The sequence below is a fragment of the Hermetia illucens genome, chromosome 6 (genome assembly GCF_905115235.1).
Source record: "Hermetia illucens chromosome 6, iHerIll2.2.curated.20191125, whole genome shotgun sequence".
Lineage (NCBI taxonomy): Eukaryota > Metazoa > Arthropoda > Insecta > Diptera > Stratiomyidae > Hermetia > Hermetia illucens.
In genome coordinates this window covers 93,235,662-93,252,740 of record NC_051854.1, presented here as the reverse complement: position 1 = coordinate 93,252,740, position 17,079 = coordinate 93,235,662, and the positions used below count along the sequence as shown (strand labels likewise).

Below are 17,079 nucleotides of genomic sequence, written 5' to 3'. Positions count from 1 at the left end.
GCCTGCCACCACCAATACTGCCTCATCTGATGTGGTTCTAAAAGCACTGCAAACCCTCAAAGCCATCCGCCGGTAAACCGAGTTCACCTGCTTGCGTCTCTGAGAGTTTGCAAGCGCCTCTGCCTGGCATGCATACTCTAGGTGTTCCCTAAAACTCAATTTGGTGTCAATTATTACTCCCAGGTATTTGATAGCCGGCTTTGATACGACCGTATGTCCACCGACCTCCACTTTTACAGTGTTATTTTTCCTGCGTTTCGTAATTAAGACCGCTTCCGTTTTCGCGTCCGCCAAGGTCAGCCCGGCCTTTTCTAGCCAGGACTTTACCGCTCTCACTGTTTCTGTTGCGTAAACCCCCACATCTTCTGGATGTTTTGCTGCAGCAACCACAGCTAGGTCATCAGCAAAGCCGACAATCGTAGTCCCCTCTGGGACGGGAAGAGCAAGCACCCCATTATTCATGATATTCCACAACAGGGCACCAAGTACCAATCCCTGTGGTACTCCGGCTGTGACAATGTACTCTTTGGGGCCCTCATCCGTCCCGTACCAGAGAGTCCTCTTTGAGAGGTAGTTTTCCACCAAATTCGCTAAGTATCCGGGGACACCTATGTCAGCCAACACCCGCTTAATTCTATTCCAGTTGGCCGAGTTGAATGCGTTTTTGACATCCAACGCCACCACGGCACAGCAGCCGCCAGAAATCAGTGCACCTTTTGCCAGGTTTACCACCATGCCAATTGCATCCACCGTAGAGTGGGCGCGTCGGAAACCAAACTGGCGTTCCGACAAACCATTGCTGGCTTCGACGATGGGCAGGAGTCTGTTGTAGATGACTCTCTCCATCATCTTCCCCATTGTATCCAACAGGCAGATAGGACGATACGACGCTGTGTTTCCAGGTTGCTTGCCAGGCTTCGGAAGCAACACCAACTTTTGCTTTTTCCACTGGGCAGGGAATATTCCTTCTTTTAGGCACGCCTCAAAGGTATTGGCGAAAAGGTCGGGCCTAGTCTTCACTGTCAGTTTCAAAGCTCGGTTGGGGATGCCATCCAAACCTGGGGCCTTGTTGTCACCGAACCTACCACATATTTCCCGCAGCTCCTCCACAATTACAGGCGGTATTATGCCGTCATTTAGCTGGACAAAAATTTGCCTTCCCTTATTTTCGTGGTGAAGGAACAGAGTGGTAACAGTCTGTTTCAGGAGGTGCGGACAGGTCACCTGGGGTGATTTCCGCAGCCTTTTCATCACCACTCTGTAAGCCTCGCCCCAAGGGTTTATGTCGGCATGGTCGCACAGCTGTTTGAAGCAGTTCTTTTTGCTCCTCCGAATGGCTTCCTTTAGGCGGCCACGCAATTGCTTGTGTGCCTCCTCTCGACCGTCGCCACCGGGTTTTCCCCTGAGCCTCTGGCAAAGCCTCTTTGCCCGAAAACATGCGGCTCGCAAACTTGCGATTTCGTTGTTCCACCAGTAGTTGGGTTGCCTACTGGGGAGCAATCGCCTTCTGGGCATAGTAGCATCGCATGCTTCCGTCACCCATCGAGTGACCTGGGTGGCTTTCTCTCCAGCCGTACCATTCAGGGATATGTGGGATTTGAGCACCGCGGAAAACGTGTCCCCCTCCAAAGCTTTCCCTGTCCAGCCAAGCATACCACCCGGCATTCTGCGAAAACTCTTTTTCGAGCTCGATCCGCCCTTGATCTCTATGCAGATTGCCTGGTGGTCGCTGTGAGTATAGTCCTCACTGACATGCCAAACGATTCTACTGGCTAAACTGGCACTCACATATGTCAGGTCCACTATAGACCCCAGGCCCCTTCCCCGGAAAGTGTACGAAGACCCAACATTCGCCAGTACCACGTCCAGCTCCGCGAATGCTTCGAGGAGAACACGTCCCCTGACATTAGTTATCCGGCTGCCCCATTCAAGAGCCCACGCATTGAAATCGCCTCCTATTATGATCGGCCAACGTCCTCTTGCATCCAAAACAAGAGCAGCAAGCATCCGCTCATACTCGACGAGTGTAGCGCTGGGTGGAGCATAGCAGCTGTAGATGTGGATGCCCTTCACCTTCGCTCTCATGAAGCCCTCCTCCGGGTGCTCCATTATTTCCTGGAAGGCTTGTTCTCCACAAGTCCACAGCGCTGCTTGGTCCACCGCGGTTTCGGTATGGTTCACTTAGTATGGCCACATCGATGTTTTTGTCGCGGATGGTTTGAGCGAGTAGATCCTGCGCCGCCTCGCAGTGGTTGAGATTGATTTGTATCAATCTCATCTGCGATTTGTGCTAAGGGCTCTCCTGTATTCCGGGCACCTGCTGCTACCTGCAATGTGCCGATGGTCCACACCCTCCTTTCCTTTGCACAGTAGACAATTTGGGTCAGCTCCGCAGTCCTTGCTGATGTGGCCTTCCACTCCGCATCTCCTGCATTGCTTTGACCTGTCATTTGGGTTAGTGTATGACTTCGCAATGTGACCAAAGCCAAGACATCTAAAGCACCGTTTTAACGCCACCTGTTCCCTAAGGCGACACATAACCCCGCCTATTCTCACTCTCCCTGCTGCTAACAGTTTGAGTGCGTTCTCCACTGGTAGGCTGATGATGGCGGTTTGTGTTCCCCCTTAGGCTTTCTTTAGCGTTTTCACCACTGACTCTTGTAGTCCGGCAAGATCGAACTGTTTCTCCAACGCTTCGCCAACCTCCTCCTTCGTCGTGATTTCATCTATATCTTTGCAGATTATAGTGATCTCCGGCCTGCTAGCTCTTATGTCGGCTTCCTGCCCTAAAGTCTTCCCGATTTGGCGTAAGAATTTGTCCGCGGTTACATCCTTGGATTTCTTAAGTTCCAACATAAGATCTCCCTTCTGCGACCGTCTAATACGGCTGACGTTGTCTCCCCTCCGGTAATACCTAGCATTGGCACCTAGAAATATAGTTTTTTGCAGTAAGGCTATCTTACAGTGAACCTTCTTTTGCTTTGCCTGAATCCATCACTATGCGGGCGTATATAATAGCAACATATATTACTATCCCATTACTACGTGAACCGTAACCCTTCATGTCGAGACAATGATCCTCCTGCACAGCCCATAGGCCTCGTCTTTGTCTCTAGATATTTGTTTCAAAGAAGTTTCTTATCAAGAATAACCCCCGAGATATTTAAATTCTCCGAATAGTTGAAGGGTGTACTCTTCATCTCTACTTCCTCCTTTGGAAGTTTGACTGGAAGTTTTTGCCTGAGGTACCAGCTATCACTGAAATTGATGACGCGTTGCATATTTCTGCATACATTTCCGAAATCTCGACCAACAGCTAGCATAGCCATGACACCAACATAAGCAGATTTTGTAGTTCATATAGTGATGAGAGTGGTGATATTAGAACAAATTGGGGGCAGCCTTTTGTTGCTTCTGTTTTTTGTAGCGATCAACACTTACTTCAGCACCAATCTCTAGCCAATCTCCGCGCTGGTACGACATAGTTCCACTTAGTTAAAGTATCATCGACGCCAGACCCTCAGGAGGCCTTACAAGGTTTTTGGAAAGGCTTAGTCGAAGGCCCCATTAATATCTACGAACACTTGCATGGGATACTTGGCTATCAGAGTTGCGTCCTCTGACTTTGAAACCAAAGAATGAAGATCGGATTCGCGCCTACTAATGAGCATGTTATTAACATTATAGCGTGCACAATAAATAGATTGACTCTAGATCTTCAAACGTGTTAGAATACTACATTCAAGACCATAGCGGTACACTATGGGATTACAAGACACCATAGGAGGCAATGTGGTCAACATTGCGCTCCCCTCCCCCTCCCCGTGATTGGAGGGTAGGTAGGTATCAGTGTCCGTTCCGAGGCCTGAAGGCATGGCCAATCCGCCATCCCATCCGTTCCTATGACCATAAACCTAGCGGAGGGTGACCTCCGCAATGTACGAGACCTTAATAGTCGCCTTGCTGTCGGTCAAAATTGCTATGTTATGCTTAGGGCTCGGGTGATGCCCCAGCCATCGACAGGCTTCCAGTATGGCCAGTTTTTCGCCTTGGAATACACTGGCGAAACCTGGGAGACCATTCGACTCGGATATCTATGATGTCGGGTGAGTATTCAAGAAAAACCTCTCATAGACTCCACAGATCATCTTTGATCCATTGGTGAAGAATATTGTGTCATAACTTTGCAGCTTGCCGCCGGTCTTCCACTCTGCCCTGGTTGGAAAGTCCACAGCAAAGATTTTCGTAAAGTTCAGTTTGCGTGTGGCATAGTCCGTGGGGAATGCCCTGATTTCCTAAGTTACTCCGTCTAGAATGATACTGTGGCCGTAGAGTTTCGCTATCCAGCACCTGGACTCACGTAGCCTGACGGCACTGCGCACTATAGCGTATTTAATGTGGAGGTCTATGGGTTGGAGATGCAGGAGGCCATCTGCCGGGACTGCAGAGCCCCAATAGCACACGCAGTTCTTTGAATCCTATTAAGCTTCGTTCTATTGTATTTTTTGCTCAAAGCCTGCCACTATACAATAGAACCTTACGTTGGGATTGGATGCATCACAGCTATGTGAAGGCTATATAGACCTTTTTAACTCTCAGTTCTATATTCCAATCTCCAATTTAGTTTTGGATTCAGAATTAAACCCAGATACTTTACTTTGGAGGAAAGAATCAATTTTTGTTCATTCAGCCATGGTAGGTGGAACTTAGGTACTCCTGTTTTGGTGGTGAATAGTATCAGTTCCATTTTGATTGGGTTCCAGGCCGATTGGGTATCGAATGCGTAAGATACCCCTCCAATCCAATACTGGTTGTTGAATGCTCCTTCTATATACAAGAGGGCAGCTAGGGTAGGCTGCTTGTACTGCAGTGACCGCTCAACCGTGCAAATTACCTCATGGAGAGCGGTTTCTGTGGATTTGCTTTTGAGGTAGCCATGCTGGGAATTAGAGAAGGGAGTTGGTGGAGAAGGGAGGCTGATTGGTCGAAAGCTCTTCGCGGACTCATAGCCGCGCCTGCCCGTTCTCGTATGAAAACCACTCGTGCGTGTCTTCAGGGCTCTGGTATGTGAGTTGAGTGGTTTCCACAGGTTCCGTTTGGTTTCACTTCGTGGTCTTCGGCGCGGGAAGGAGTTGCCTAAACAACTCATCAGGTTTTCCCTTTGCCTTGATTGTTCTTTGGTTTGTTGCTGTTTGGCTTGTTGGGAATGAAGTTAGTCTTCCTAGAGCGGGCGCGGTTGCTACCATGCTTGTTTGACGGGTGTCATATTCTGAATTTAACATGGGCTTATGGGTAGTATGTTTTCTTCAGCAGTCTGAAGATGGCTCGATCCCTCCATTAAAACGGAGTTCACAAAAATTTACCTCTGATCACTTCGATTATTAGACTCTCTCGAAGGTTATTTGGTATAAACACCTCTGGACAACAGAAAAATTGTTAGTGCCCTTCCTTCGCGACGTTTTCTAACCAGATCCATTATACTGCTTTCATGGATATTTTGGTGAGCCCTAGTCTGGTTGTGAATCTTCCGTCATTCCCCGCAAAACTAGATAAGATTTGCATTTCTGTAGTAGTGGTGTCCACACAAAGATGAGTTATTTCAACTGAAAACGAAATTATGGATTCGTTGAGTATGAATTTTTTTGTGTAAGATAATTTCGGTTTCCAACCATATAAATTTTTTGAATAGCTACCCATATCAGGTTCATATATTATACCGTCATTTGTAAACGAAAGTGACAACTTGTTGCTTTGGTATTTTCATAATGACGTTCTTTATTTTTCTTCCAGTGCCACCGCAACCGCCTAAAATTTTCAACGATCGGGGAGAACTCATAGATACACCTAGAGCTGGCCCCTATGAAGAAGGAGGCGATCTACACCTAATATGTGTGGTGATGGGAGGTAAGTGTAGTGTACAATGTCTACTGGATATCCTTTAAAAGTCCGGTTAGGAGTCGGGAATTTATTTATGGGGGTAGTTCTGTGAGGGTATGTAAAAGGAGAGAAACCGGGAATTAACAGATTATGTCGAAATTCAGCATTATGTTCATTCTGGATGGGTTTTACGGATTGCGTACATTCAGATGGAAGGTATGCTCAAAAGCTCTAATTTATATTGGTTTATCTGATTCTTTTAATCGCCGAGGATATTGTAAATAAAAAGTACCGTTGATGCTTTCAGACGTGTTATTTTTATTTCCTATATTTTCTTTAGTCCTTTTGTGAATCATGGTAAGTAGGTATAAGTCTACTCTGAGGAGCGTAATTAACTCGAAGGTTCACGATTTTAATGTAATAAACTCTTGAGACGGTGACTGCTGTGGGAAGGACGGAAAGTAGAGGGGAAAAATCCAGTAAACCCAGGTCTTCAGAGTCTGCCGATGTATTCCTGAAGGATAGCAACTCTTCCACTCTACCACCAGAGTTCTATACGAGGAAACGAACTTCTTGCTTAAAGGGGCATCCTCTATTATTATGACCCATGGATGCGAAGGCAGAGCGCATGACAGTGCCTTTTAAAAATCTGAGGCAAGAGAGGCATCGACTTTTAAAGGTTTTGGGTGTCATCCAACTTGACTGGTTTCGAGAAATTTTCAACAAACGATATTCCTACGACTGAGTGCGCAAAGGAAACTCCACAGATAAAGTAACGAAATTGCTCAGACCCATAAAACAACGTTCAACATTTTTCTACGTGCTTGACCTTCTGTTCAAAATTTAATGTGGATATTCTCCTTATTTTCTTTTTATTTTCGCCTGGCAATGTCGAAGAAAATGCATAAGCGGTAGTCTCTTAGACGCACCGGTTGACTCTTCTATCTACTTAAATCATTAGAGTATGATAAACTGAGCTTATGTGTAGAGGTACCGGGTTTTATAACATTGCCTACATAAATATCAACGTATTGTTCGAAGGGAAATACTGAGGTAAAATTCATATAATTGCAGGTTAGCTTTTCCAATTGCATAGCATTTTGATAATTCAACGTGGAATACTAAGACCGGTTCAATGCAGACTACCTGATCAGGGTCTCGAAGGGACTGGCTCTTAATACACGTCATAACTACCATCTTGGCAGAACTAGGGTCACATCATCCCATCGACGTTGGCAGAGAGCTGTCGATGGTTCCGAGGACTCCCAGTGTGTCCGGACATGTACCAGTCATTCAAGGTTCGCTGTTCGCCGAGAGGTTTTCTCAACGCTAGTGCCCAGGAGGCAGGTACGCTGCCAGTTAGGGGGTCGAAATTATTTACGCTGGTACTACGGGGACGTCACTCCCCGTATCGTGAGGTATCAATAGACGTTAGAACATCCGGCAATAATCGAGCGGGCAGTCTATTCGTTAGTGCTTCCTCATAGCATTCCTTCTAGTAAAGTAGAGTGGTGCAGATGTACCTAGTCTCAACAAGTAAACACCCGTGAAGTGAACTACACTTGCTGAGTTTATTATTGTGGCGGAGCAAGCAACTTTCATGTTGACCACAAGTGCGAGTCGTGATGGCCATGACATCGGAAAACAATTTTTGACGGCGAAAATTGTTTTTCGATGTCAAGTCAGTTGAAGACAGACGAGCACGAGGAGGAGAATTCCTACAATCGTAAGTGAGATTCCTCGGCGACCTAGTTACCCCTGAAGGCATTCAACCGGACTTAGTCAAGGAGCAAGCGCTTTCGAGCTTCCCGCTTCCAAAAACCGTTGAGGATCTGAGAAGGTTCTTCGGAATGTAAAATTTCTATTGTCGTTTATTCTCCAAGGCCGCCACTATCAATCGATCCTTAACACTTTCTTGTCTGGGCCGAAAACCAAAGGCCCTGGTCTGATTGTGTGGTTCCGAGGGGCTATCCAGGTGTTTGGGACCACCAAGTAACAGTGTGGATGCTACACTTCTGACATTACGTCAGCTAGATGCACCTCTAACCGTGTTCGTCGATGCTTCAGACATTGTCGTAGGTACTGCTCTTCACTAAAAAGTAAATCAAATCTGGCAGCCATTGATTTTCTTCTCCAAACAGTTGTATCCCTCTCAAGGGAACTACAGCATCTATGATCGAAAGTTATTATCCACGCACTTCGCAATTAAGTACTTCCAGTATTCCCTTTAAAGCAGCCCGTTTACATTGTTCACGGACCATAAACAACTCACTTTTACTTTGAAACACAAGCCCGATAAAACGTCCCCTCGCCAACTTCGGCACTTGAGCTTTATTAGCCAGTTCACGTACGTGAACATTCAACAAGTGTCCGGAAAAGATAAGATAACGTGGCTCAACGTCCACTGCGAGACCTCAGACAAGGCACCAAAGCCATGTATTCGGGCCAATTCAAGCCGTTCACGATTTAGCGCAACCAGGCATTCGGACAACGAATCGGTTACTTACCGCAAAGTATTTCTGGTCATCTATGAATAAGGACATTAATTCTTTGGCCATCGCATTCCAGAAGTTCAAAACTACAAAGCATGGTCTACCAAACGTTTTCACATAATTGACATCGACATCATTGGCCCTTGGCGGGACTCGCATGGTTTCAGGTATTGCCTCACAATCATCAATAGGTTCACGTGGTGACCTGAGGCGATACCCCTGAAAGATATTTCTGCACGATCTTGTGCAGAGGTCGGCAATCATAATCACTGACCAGAGAATGCAGTTTGAGTCCTCCCTTATCTTAGAGTTGGGCGAACTTCTTAGCTTTAAATACCACCAGAGAACCGTTTACCATTCGGAGAGGGGAGGGGAGGGTGTTCGAATGAACCGATCCTTCTTGGTCGCAGGTCCTGCCACTAGTTTTACTTGGCCTCCGGAGAGCCAATAGCGAACAATTTGCTGCAAGCCCCAGCATTTACGGGGAGAAGAGGAGGAGAACCTGAGACTCCCCAGCAACCCTGTTCTCGACGTCAGCTTGGGACTCAACGCTCCCGATCTATTGCGTCTCCTCAAGGACGCAATGCCAAAACTGAAACCGCCACCACCCACCAACTATGCGAAAACCGTGACTGACTCAGGGATCTCGAATTTTGTGCGTATGTCCTAATTAGGACGTTCCTCGCAAGCCGCTGCAGCCACCTTATGAGGGCCTCTTCGAAGTCCTCGAGAGAGGTTGACATCATTATAGTCGGGGGTACGGTTTTTTTGGCTGGCAACCAGCACGAGAGGCGTTCGACGCCTCTGTTTTGACGTGCGGCAGCCAAGTTAAGGGAGCCATGAGTCTATTTCTTCGTTGAAACTTCCTGTGGTTCCAGCTGTAGGTGGAGTTTTGTGACGGAGCGAGCAACTTGCGGGTCGTGACATCGAAAAACAATTTTTGACACTGAAAAGTGGTTTTCGCAACGCCTCATATGCTTTAACTTTCTAAATTAATTATTCTCTCCAGAACCTTATGCCTAGTGACGGCAGGAGGACGAATCAGTTTTGAGAGATCGGGCGACCAGGGACTCTGGGTAAGCAGAGTCCCTCCAGCCTTACTTGCATGAAGGCTTCCGATACATTGGTACAACTAAACTAATGACAAATTGATGCTCATCCTTAAAAATTCCAACTACGGTAACGAACCTTAATAAAGTTGTTGCCAGTCCTCATCCTTTTTACAAAATTGAAATTGTAGAAACGAAAAGTAACAACAATCCTGCTGAATTGGAAACTATTTTACTGTGCACTTCATGTAAATTTCCCTGCTATGCCAAAGGGTGTGTATTTTTATTACATATGTAGGCACCTCCCACCACTCACATATGTGCTGACAGTGCCTGGTGCACGAACTTTGGCATGGAATCTGAAAGGAGAATGGAAATGGAAATGTTGAGGCTAATTTATGTTCTCTGTTGCTTGTTTTTCATCAAATCACGCTAATTAAATATCGTATGGGATTTTTTTTTGTACATTTTGAGTACTACGGGAATGCACTCGGCCCCGTCGTTGGTCACCTTTTTGTCGGGTGAATAGTGCCGACCTCAGTACATATGCATGGCGCTTGCAGGGCAACGTGAAAATGTACGCGGATGACTGGGTAGAATTGGAATTGAGCTCTGACTTTGACAGGGGGTTGTTAATTTATTTAGTATTCTAGCTCGACTACAAAAAATATTGATTTCGAATTTTTAATGAAATTCTTGCCGACAGAATGTATGGACGAAACCTTTCAAAGGGAGAATAATAATATTTTAAAATGCGTAGAATGAAGCCATATTTATTCTTGATCTGAAGATTCAATTTACTCCCTATGTGCATACTTCAGAGTATGCTCTTATTCGGTTTCTAAAAAGGAGCCCAACGAGGGATCTGCCTTTTGCATCTGTTGTTATGCATAGTTGATTGGCACGCAATAAGTTCCATTTTTATATTGAAGGACACATGGTTCCTGCTTTTCACCAATAAAACTTTAGTGTCATATTTTGTGAGGATTATGAACAGTATCAAACAGAGGGAGTCAGGACCAATGCAGTTTTATTTTGTTTTGGCTCAGGTGATTATCGGTTGTTCCACTTTCGAAAATAGTTGCATACTGATAAGCATTTTGCCCCTATCTTAACGCAGAACAAATGCAAATAGTTTATTTCATTTTATATTCCATGACCTCATTTCTAATCGAACGATCAGATATCCATTGAAACCCTAGGAACGATTAAATCATTACCCTCTTTGTAACAACTCCTCCATAGTGAAAACGGTAGAACTACCCTCTTGTCGATTGCAAAAGAACAGCCCTTATGCATTTAAATAGAACCTCGCAAAGCTAATGTGCATTTCATCCGTTTCCTTTTTTGTATTCTTTTGCAGGATCACCCCCACCCACTATCACGTGGTCGATGAATGGTCAAGTACTGCCGAGCACAACGCTGGATTACTCCTATCCGTCAGCATTAAATAGTAAATTAGTGGTGAGGAACTTATCAAGGATCCATCAACATGCCGTTTATACGTGCCAGGCTAGCAATTTCCACAAAAAGGTCGTCTCCACCAATTTAACAATAGATTTGTACCGTAAGTAACAAAGTACGATATATGTATGTATGGCTGGTGTGTTACGTGTGCTTTTAGTAGTGACGTGTTAGCGTTTGATGTGCGGAATAAGTTCAAAGTTTGATTTTGCCACTTTACCTCATGCGTGCGTGGTATTCGCCTTGAATCCTTTACTGAAATTTCGCCCTTTTTAGCAACGAACTACACATACTATTTTTCCGACCCATGGCTTACATGCTGCGGTAATCAAAGTGTCCTTTGAGGGTATAGCTTTGAGATTCAATTAATTATATTCCATTCTAATTAATCCAAAATGTCTACTTTTTTACCAGGCAAATTTCAGATCCTAGAAATGAAGGCTGCAATTCCCTTTTGTCAAAATTAGAGGAAGATGAAATACTGGCATCCATTCACATTGTTATGGTTGTCAATGGCTGAATTGGCAACGCCTGCGCGCCATAGGATTTCCCGAGAAGCTTGCACTGCTCCTCTACTGTTCTGCGGCATGTATTCCAGTGGTGACCCACTCGTTGCTCATCCTGGAACAGTGCATGGCATAACAAGCAATGAAGTTACACCCTTCCTTGATATGTGACCCATCCACTGCCACTTTTGCTTCTTTACCAAAACGAATTTTTGGTACCTTTTGAAGTTCATCATTAAAAACTCTATAAGGCCAGAATATTCTGATGACTTGGAAATTATAAGCTCTGCCACCTGTCGTTATGGGAAACTAGTTCCCAGTTTTTGAAAACAGATTTAGCCAATGCTACTGATACCCCAATTGCTGGCTCCGGTCCCGGCATAGAGGAGATTGACCCCTCTTTCGCTAAAGCGTCCGAGATTTCATTTCCCTCTATGCCACAGTGACCAGGTACCCAGAGTAGTTCCACCGTATTGAATCTAGACATAGAGTTCAAACGGTTTCTGCATTCCTGAACGATTTTCGAGGTGATCAAAGGACTGCTCAATGCCCTCAGTGCAGCTTGACTTTCACTGCAGATTGCGATGCGCCTGCCCTTCAACCGCTCGTCAATCACCCAGTTTGCCACCCTTAGGATCGCATAAACTTCGGCTTGAAAAACCGTTGCATATTGTCCCAAAGGAAAAGCCCACTTCTCGGTTTTATTCGAGAGGTAGACTCCAGAATCCTCTTCTGTTTTTGAGCCATCGGTGTAGAAGACTTCCGTATATCCCGCCACGCATTCCTCTGGGTCTTCCCAGTCCTCTCTACGCTTCAGAGTAACTACATATCTTCTACCAAACAGATGTATGGGGACACGAGAATCGGAAGGCATTGTAAGAACTGGATTCAGTCCTCCCAGTAACTCTTCCAATGCTCTGTGCCCCCACATCCGTTGTTTTCCCATAGATCTAATCGAATTAGCCTATGAACTGCTCTCATTGTAGTGCTTTGAATAAATATATCCAGGGGCTGCAATTGAGTAGTGCATTCAGAGCTGCGCCGGATGTCGTGCTCATGGCACCAGTGATACCCAGACAAACAGTTCTTTGCAGTGCGGCTAGTTTACGGTGAAAACCTTTTTGTCTCACCTTAACCCACCACACTACGGATGCATATACGAACATCGGCCTAATGATGGCAACGTATATCCACATTACCACATGAGGCCTGAGTCCCCATGTCGAGGCAAAGGTCCGTCTGCACAGCCCATAAGCTGTGAGAGCTCGTTTCATCTTTACCTCTACATGTTTGTTCCAAAGAAGTTTTTTATCTTGAGTGACCCCCAGATATTTCACTTCTTCGGAGAGTTGAAGGGTAGTACCCCTCATCTCAGGGAGACAAAGTCCACCCAGTTTTCTCCTTTTTGTGAATAAGACCATTGTGATTTTATTTGGATTAACTGACAAACCATGTCTAAGGCACCAGCTGTCTATCAAATCAACGGCACGCTGTATATTCCTACACACCGTTCCAAGGTCCCGATCAACAGCAAGTACAGCCACGTCATCAGCATAAGCTTGAGCGTGTATTGGCAAATTTTGCGGTTCGCATAGCAGTGAGTCAATCAGCATACTCCACAGAAGCGGCGAAAGCACACCTCCTTGGGGCCAGCCCTTCGTCGCTTCTGTAGTCAGGTAGCAATCGACCCCTACCTCAGCGCACAACAATCTTTGCGTTAGCATAGCATGGATCCACTTAATTAAAGCACCATCAACACCATGCGCTCTGGCGGCATCACAAAGTTTTTGAAAAGGCGCACAGTCAAAAGCCCCTTCAATGTCCATTCAAAGTTGCATCCTCTATCTTTGTGACCAAAGAATGAAGAGCAGACTCACAGAACTTTCCACGTTGGTAAGCATGTTGGTTTTCACTAAGTGGGTGTGACCTAAGTGCGTTTCCACGAATGTGACGCTCCACCAGTCTCTCCAAACCTTTCAGCAAGAATGAAGTCAAGCTGATCTGTCTGAAGTTCTTTGGATTAGAATAGTCATCTTTCCCAGGTTTCGGTATGAAAACTACCTTAACCTGTTGCCAAGAAGAAGGCACGTAGCCCAGAGCAAGACATCCTCGAAAAATATTTCTTAGAGGTCGCTCTAAATGCTCCATACCCTCCTTTAGCATTGCCGGATAGATGCCATCTATGCCAGGTGCTTTGAAATGTTCAAAGGACAGTATGGCAGTTCTCACCTTTTCATGGGTTCCAGTTCCCCTTGCAACACTTGTGTGTTGAAGGGGTTGCAAGAACCGTCAATTCTCCCCCTACCACTTCTCTGACCCGTTCTCCCGGGTGGGTCTGTACTGAGTCCAGTCTGGAGCTCGTGAAAGTACCGTCGGGTTTTCTAAGAGAATCCAACTTGGCCGACTCATCCCTTTTGAGGACTCTGCACAGCCTTGAAGTCTCCCTTTCGCCTTCCAATTCCTCACAGTACGCTCTAAAAGAGTCTCGTTTCGAGCACCTCTTATATTCACGTTGTGAGTTCCTGAAATTTAACCAGTCTTCGTCCTTGTTACTTTTACAAGCTCGATTTAGAAGTCGCCTGGTTGATTTCCTAAGTTTCTGCAGTTCTCGGTTCCACCAAGGAACCGTTTTACCACTTTGGCCTCGGGAAATAGGACAAGCCTCTTCATAGCACTCTAAAAGTGTGCCGTTCAGAGTTTTCAATTCATCTTCCAGCACCAAAGGAGTCCTTAGTCGCCTAGGGAACTGTACTTTATTGCCAAGAAGTTCATTGAACTTTGCCCAATCCCTTTTCCTAGGGTTCCGTCTTTGTACTGCAGACTGTTCGCCCGCAATAGTCAGATTGAATTCTAGATATCGGTGATCTGACAGTGAGACCTCGTCTAGTACTCGCCAGTGTGTAATCAACTCTAACAATTTTGGGGTACAGATTGTTAGGTCAATTACTTCGCTTCTTCTCGGTCCCACGAACTTAGGGGCGCACCCTACGTTTGCAGTCATAAGACCAGCTGAAGTGATGAAATCAAATAGTTTCTCTCCTCTTGGATTGCATTTGCTACTGCCCCAACAAATATGTTGAGCATTCGCATCGCAACCTATTAAGAGTTCGAGACCACTTGATTCTGCATACGCCACCAGATCCCTAAGTTCTTGCGTCAGTGGAGGATACAAAGAATCATAGGGTAAATAAGCGGAGGCAATTATGATGTTTTCCTCTCGCCATTTATTTGGTATTGTATGATGACCGTAGCTAAGTCCTGCGAACAATATTGTCTCAGCATAGTTGCCTCTAACCGTCTTGACATCAGGACGCAAGCTCTCGGTCTTATGGATCTTTCGTCGTAGAAGATCCTAGCCCCATTTACTGATCCAATGCCACAGATTCTGTTAAATCGAACCCACGGTTCTTGCACCAGAAAGATATGGGGGAAATCCTGTAGCTTTGTCATTCTCGCTGCCAACAGGTAGGAGGAAGCTTTGGCATGCTGCAGGTTGATTTGACCAATCTTTATGTTTTTCGACATAAACTTAGTCTATTGGCGATGACAGAAGAGTCTGGTGCGTCTAGTGTGGATCTTACCGGGGTTTCCAGTTTATCCCCACCTTCCGCCGGAGATTCCGCTTCCTTGTGTCCGATTTCTCTGGGCGTTACCGCGCCTAGTGGTACAGCCACGTCCATGTCCTCATTCCCAAGGTGCTTCATCTTCCTTCGCAGTGCTCTCTTCTGCCGTCGGCTTCGGGCCTTTCCAGGTTAACGGTGTCCGGACCGCTTGGATCCATTTCCACACACCGGCGTTAAACCAGTAGCGTCCACGTCACCAGCTTCCCGTTCTTCCGCTCTTCCTGGTAAGGATGAAGCAGAAGGTTCTGACAGGCTGAATTCAGCCGTGGTCGGATTTCCAGTTTCTCCCAATTTGAGAATTTCCGTACTTTCCTTTCTGGCTAACTTCGCAGTAGGCACCAAGTGCAAACTTTCCACTGAGTCGGAAAGCATGGCTTCTACAGATTGATCTGTAGGCGAGTATGAATGTGGTGAGGCCTCCAAAATCCGCGCCCCGGCCGCGACATGATTGCTCACGGTCGTGGGTGGATTCGAAATCTGTGACTTCTTAGCACTTGGAGAGTTTAAATCCATCGTTTCCATATTCATATTTTTGGACGCCCTTAGTGTAGTAGTAAACTACTACAGGCTCCCCCACCACGACAAGGTGGTGTCCGAGGAGGAGATTTGGCACTACTAGTACATAGTTTGACTGACATCAAGTTCAGTGCTATCGCCAACAAAAAATATACACAAATCAATCAACGCTCTCAATGTTTATGGTCCTTAGATCCGCATCCTGTCCTCTTTAAAAGGCAGCCTGAAAAACGTTACCTATAACGAAGAAAAAATATCGGTGATAAAAAACAACCTAGCAAACTTCGTTTTGTGCTTAAAAACTCCTTGGAAGCACGTGATGGACCGTACCTCGATGCAGCACGTGAGATTTCATGCCGTCAGGTACTCTGATGAAACCTATTAGTCCCTGCGGAATGTCCTGCTTATATAAAGTACTCCAAATACATTCCCGGCTTAGACTGAAGCCTCTTCGAAATCGATAAGGAGCAGGTGAACTGGTGATCATCTGGTGTATGAAAAAAAAGCCGGAGCAGCTCTCTATCAATGAAGCTTTCGAGGTGTTTTATGATGCGTTCGAGGATTAGTTGCTCTTAGCAGGGCCAACGGTGAATATATCTTGTTTCAGAGTATTGACGTTGAAACTGGTGTCACTTCCCTATGAGAGGGGAATTCCACTGGATGTAATACGACTGAGCAGAGCACCGTGATGAAGTACTTCCTCCATGTCTTCAGCAGACAGGAAGGAAGGAAGGGAAGTATTCTCTAAACGCCGCGATTTAACGCCAAATAATAGTAATATTGCCAAGCGAAGGCGCATTGCCTCCTAAAAGAACTGTTGTGCCCCATTACTGATGAAAGTATACCTGTAAACTTTAACCCAGTGGAAATTTATTATGTTTCCTACGTCAGTCCTTCAACCTAGCATCTGGTATTAAGTATTCTTCCATTTGCCTAAACTTACTTTGCATAAGTGCCGGACACTGTACCAGAACATATGTTGAATTTTCATCACTCTCCAGTCTCAAGTGACCAATGAGTATTACCACGATGATCCGCAGACTTTTCTTCGTTAGGTTTAAATAATCTTTCGAACGGTTGGGTCCTATACCTATCTTGAGCACCCTGAACGATTTCATTCCTGGTAAGTTCGCTCACTAAGTTTTCCTCAGTCGATCTTCTTCATTTTTCCACTTTTCATAGCCTGGATACTGTAACGGTTTGTTTGATTCTCTCACAGAATTACCTGAAGTTGGCTCGTTCTGCTTCCCTGATCACGTTACTATACACAGTCAGTGCTCTTCTGTACCCCTGCCAGTCCCTGGTTTATTTTGCCCGGTTAAAAAATTTTCGCAACTTCATTCTCATCCTGGCTAGGTTCCTGTTTTACCAGGGTACGTTTCTTGATGATTCTACTGTCCTAACCGGATAGTTGGTCTCATATGCGTCAATGACGACTCTGTTGAGAACTTAAACCACTGTTTCTAGCTCTATTTCGTAAATGATGCCATCCCTCACTTGTAGATAAACCATGTTGCCACTCAGGTGTCTTGTGTAGGAGTAACACTATGTT

General features: G+C 45.6%; 1 protein-coding gene across 2 annotated transcripts in view; it reads left to right on the top strand.

Annotated features, from left to right (window-relative positions):
• Nucleotides 1-17,079, top strand: part of LOC119660359 (synaptogenesis protein syg-2) — a 354,674-nt gene that overhangs the window by 215,637 nt on the left and 121,958 nt on the right. For both annotated transcript variants that reach the window (XM_038068867.1, XM_038068866.1), the window contains exons 6-7: nt 5,791-5,904; nt 10,782-10,985. In XM_038068867.1, the coding sequence (XP_037924795.1) occupies nt 5,791-5,904; nt 10,782-10,985 (318 nt within the window). The remainder of the gene's footprint in view (nt 1-5,790; nt 5,905-10,781; nt 10,986-17,079) is intronic.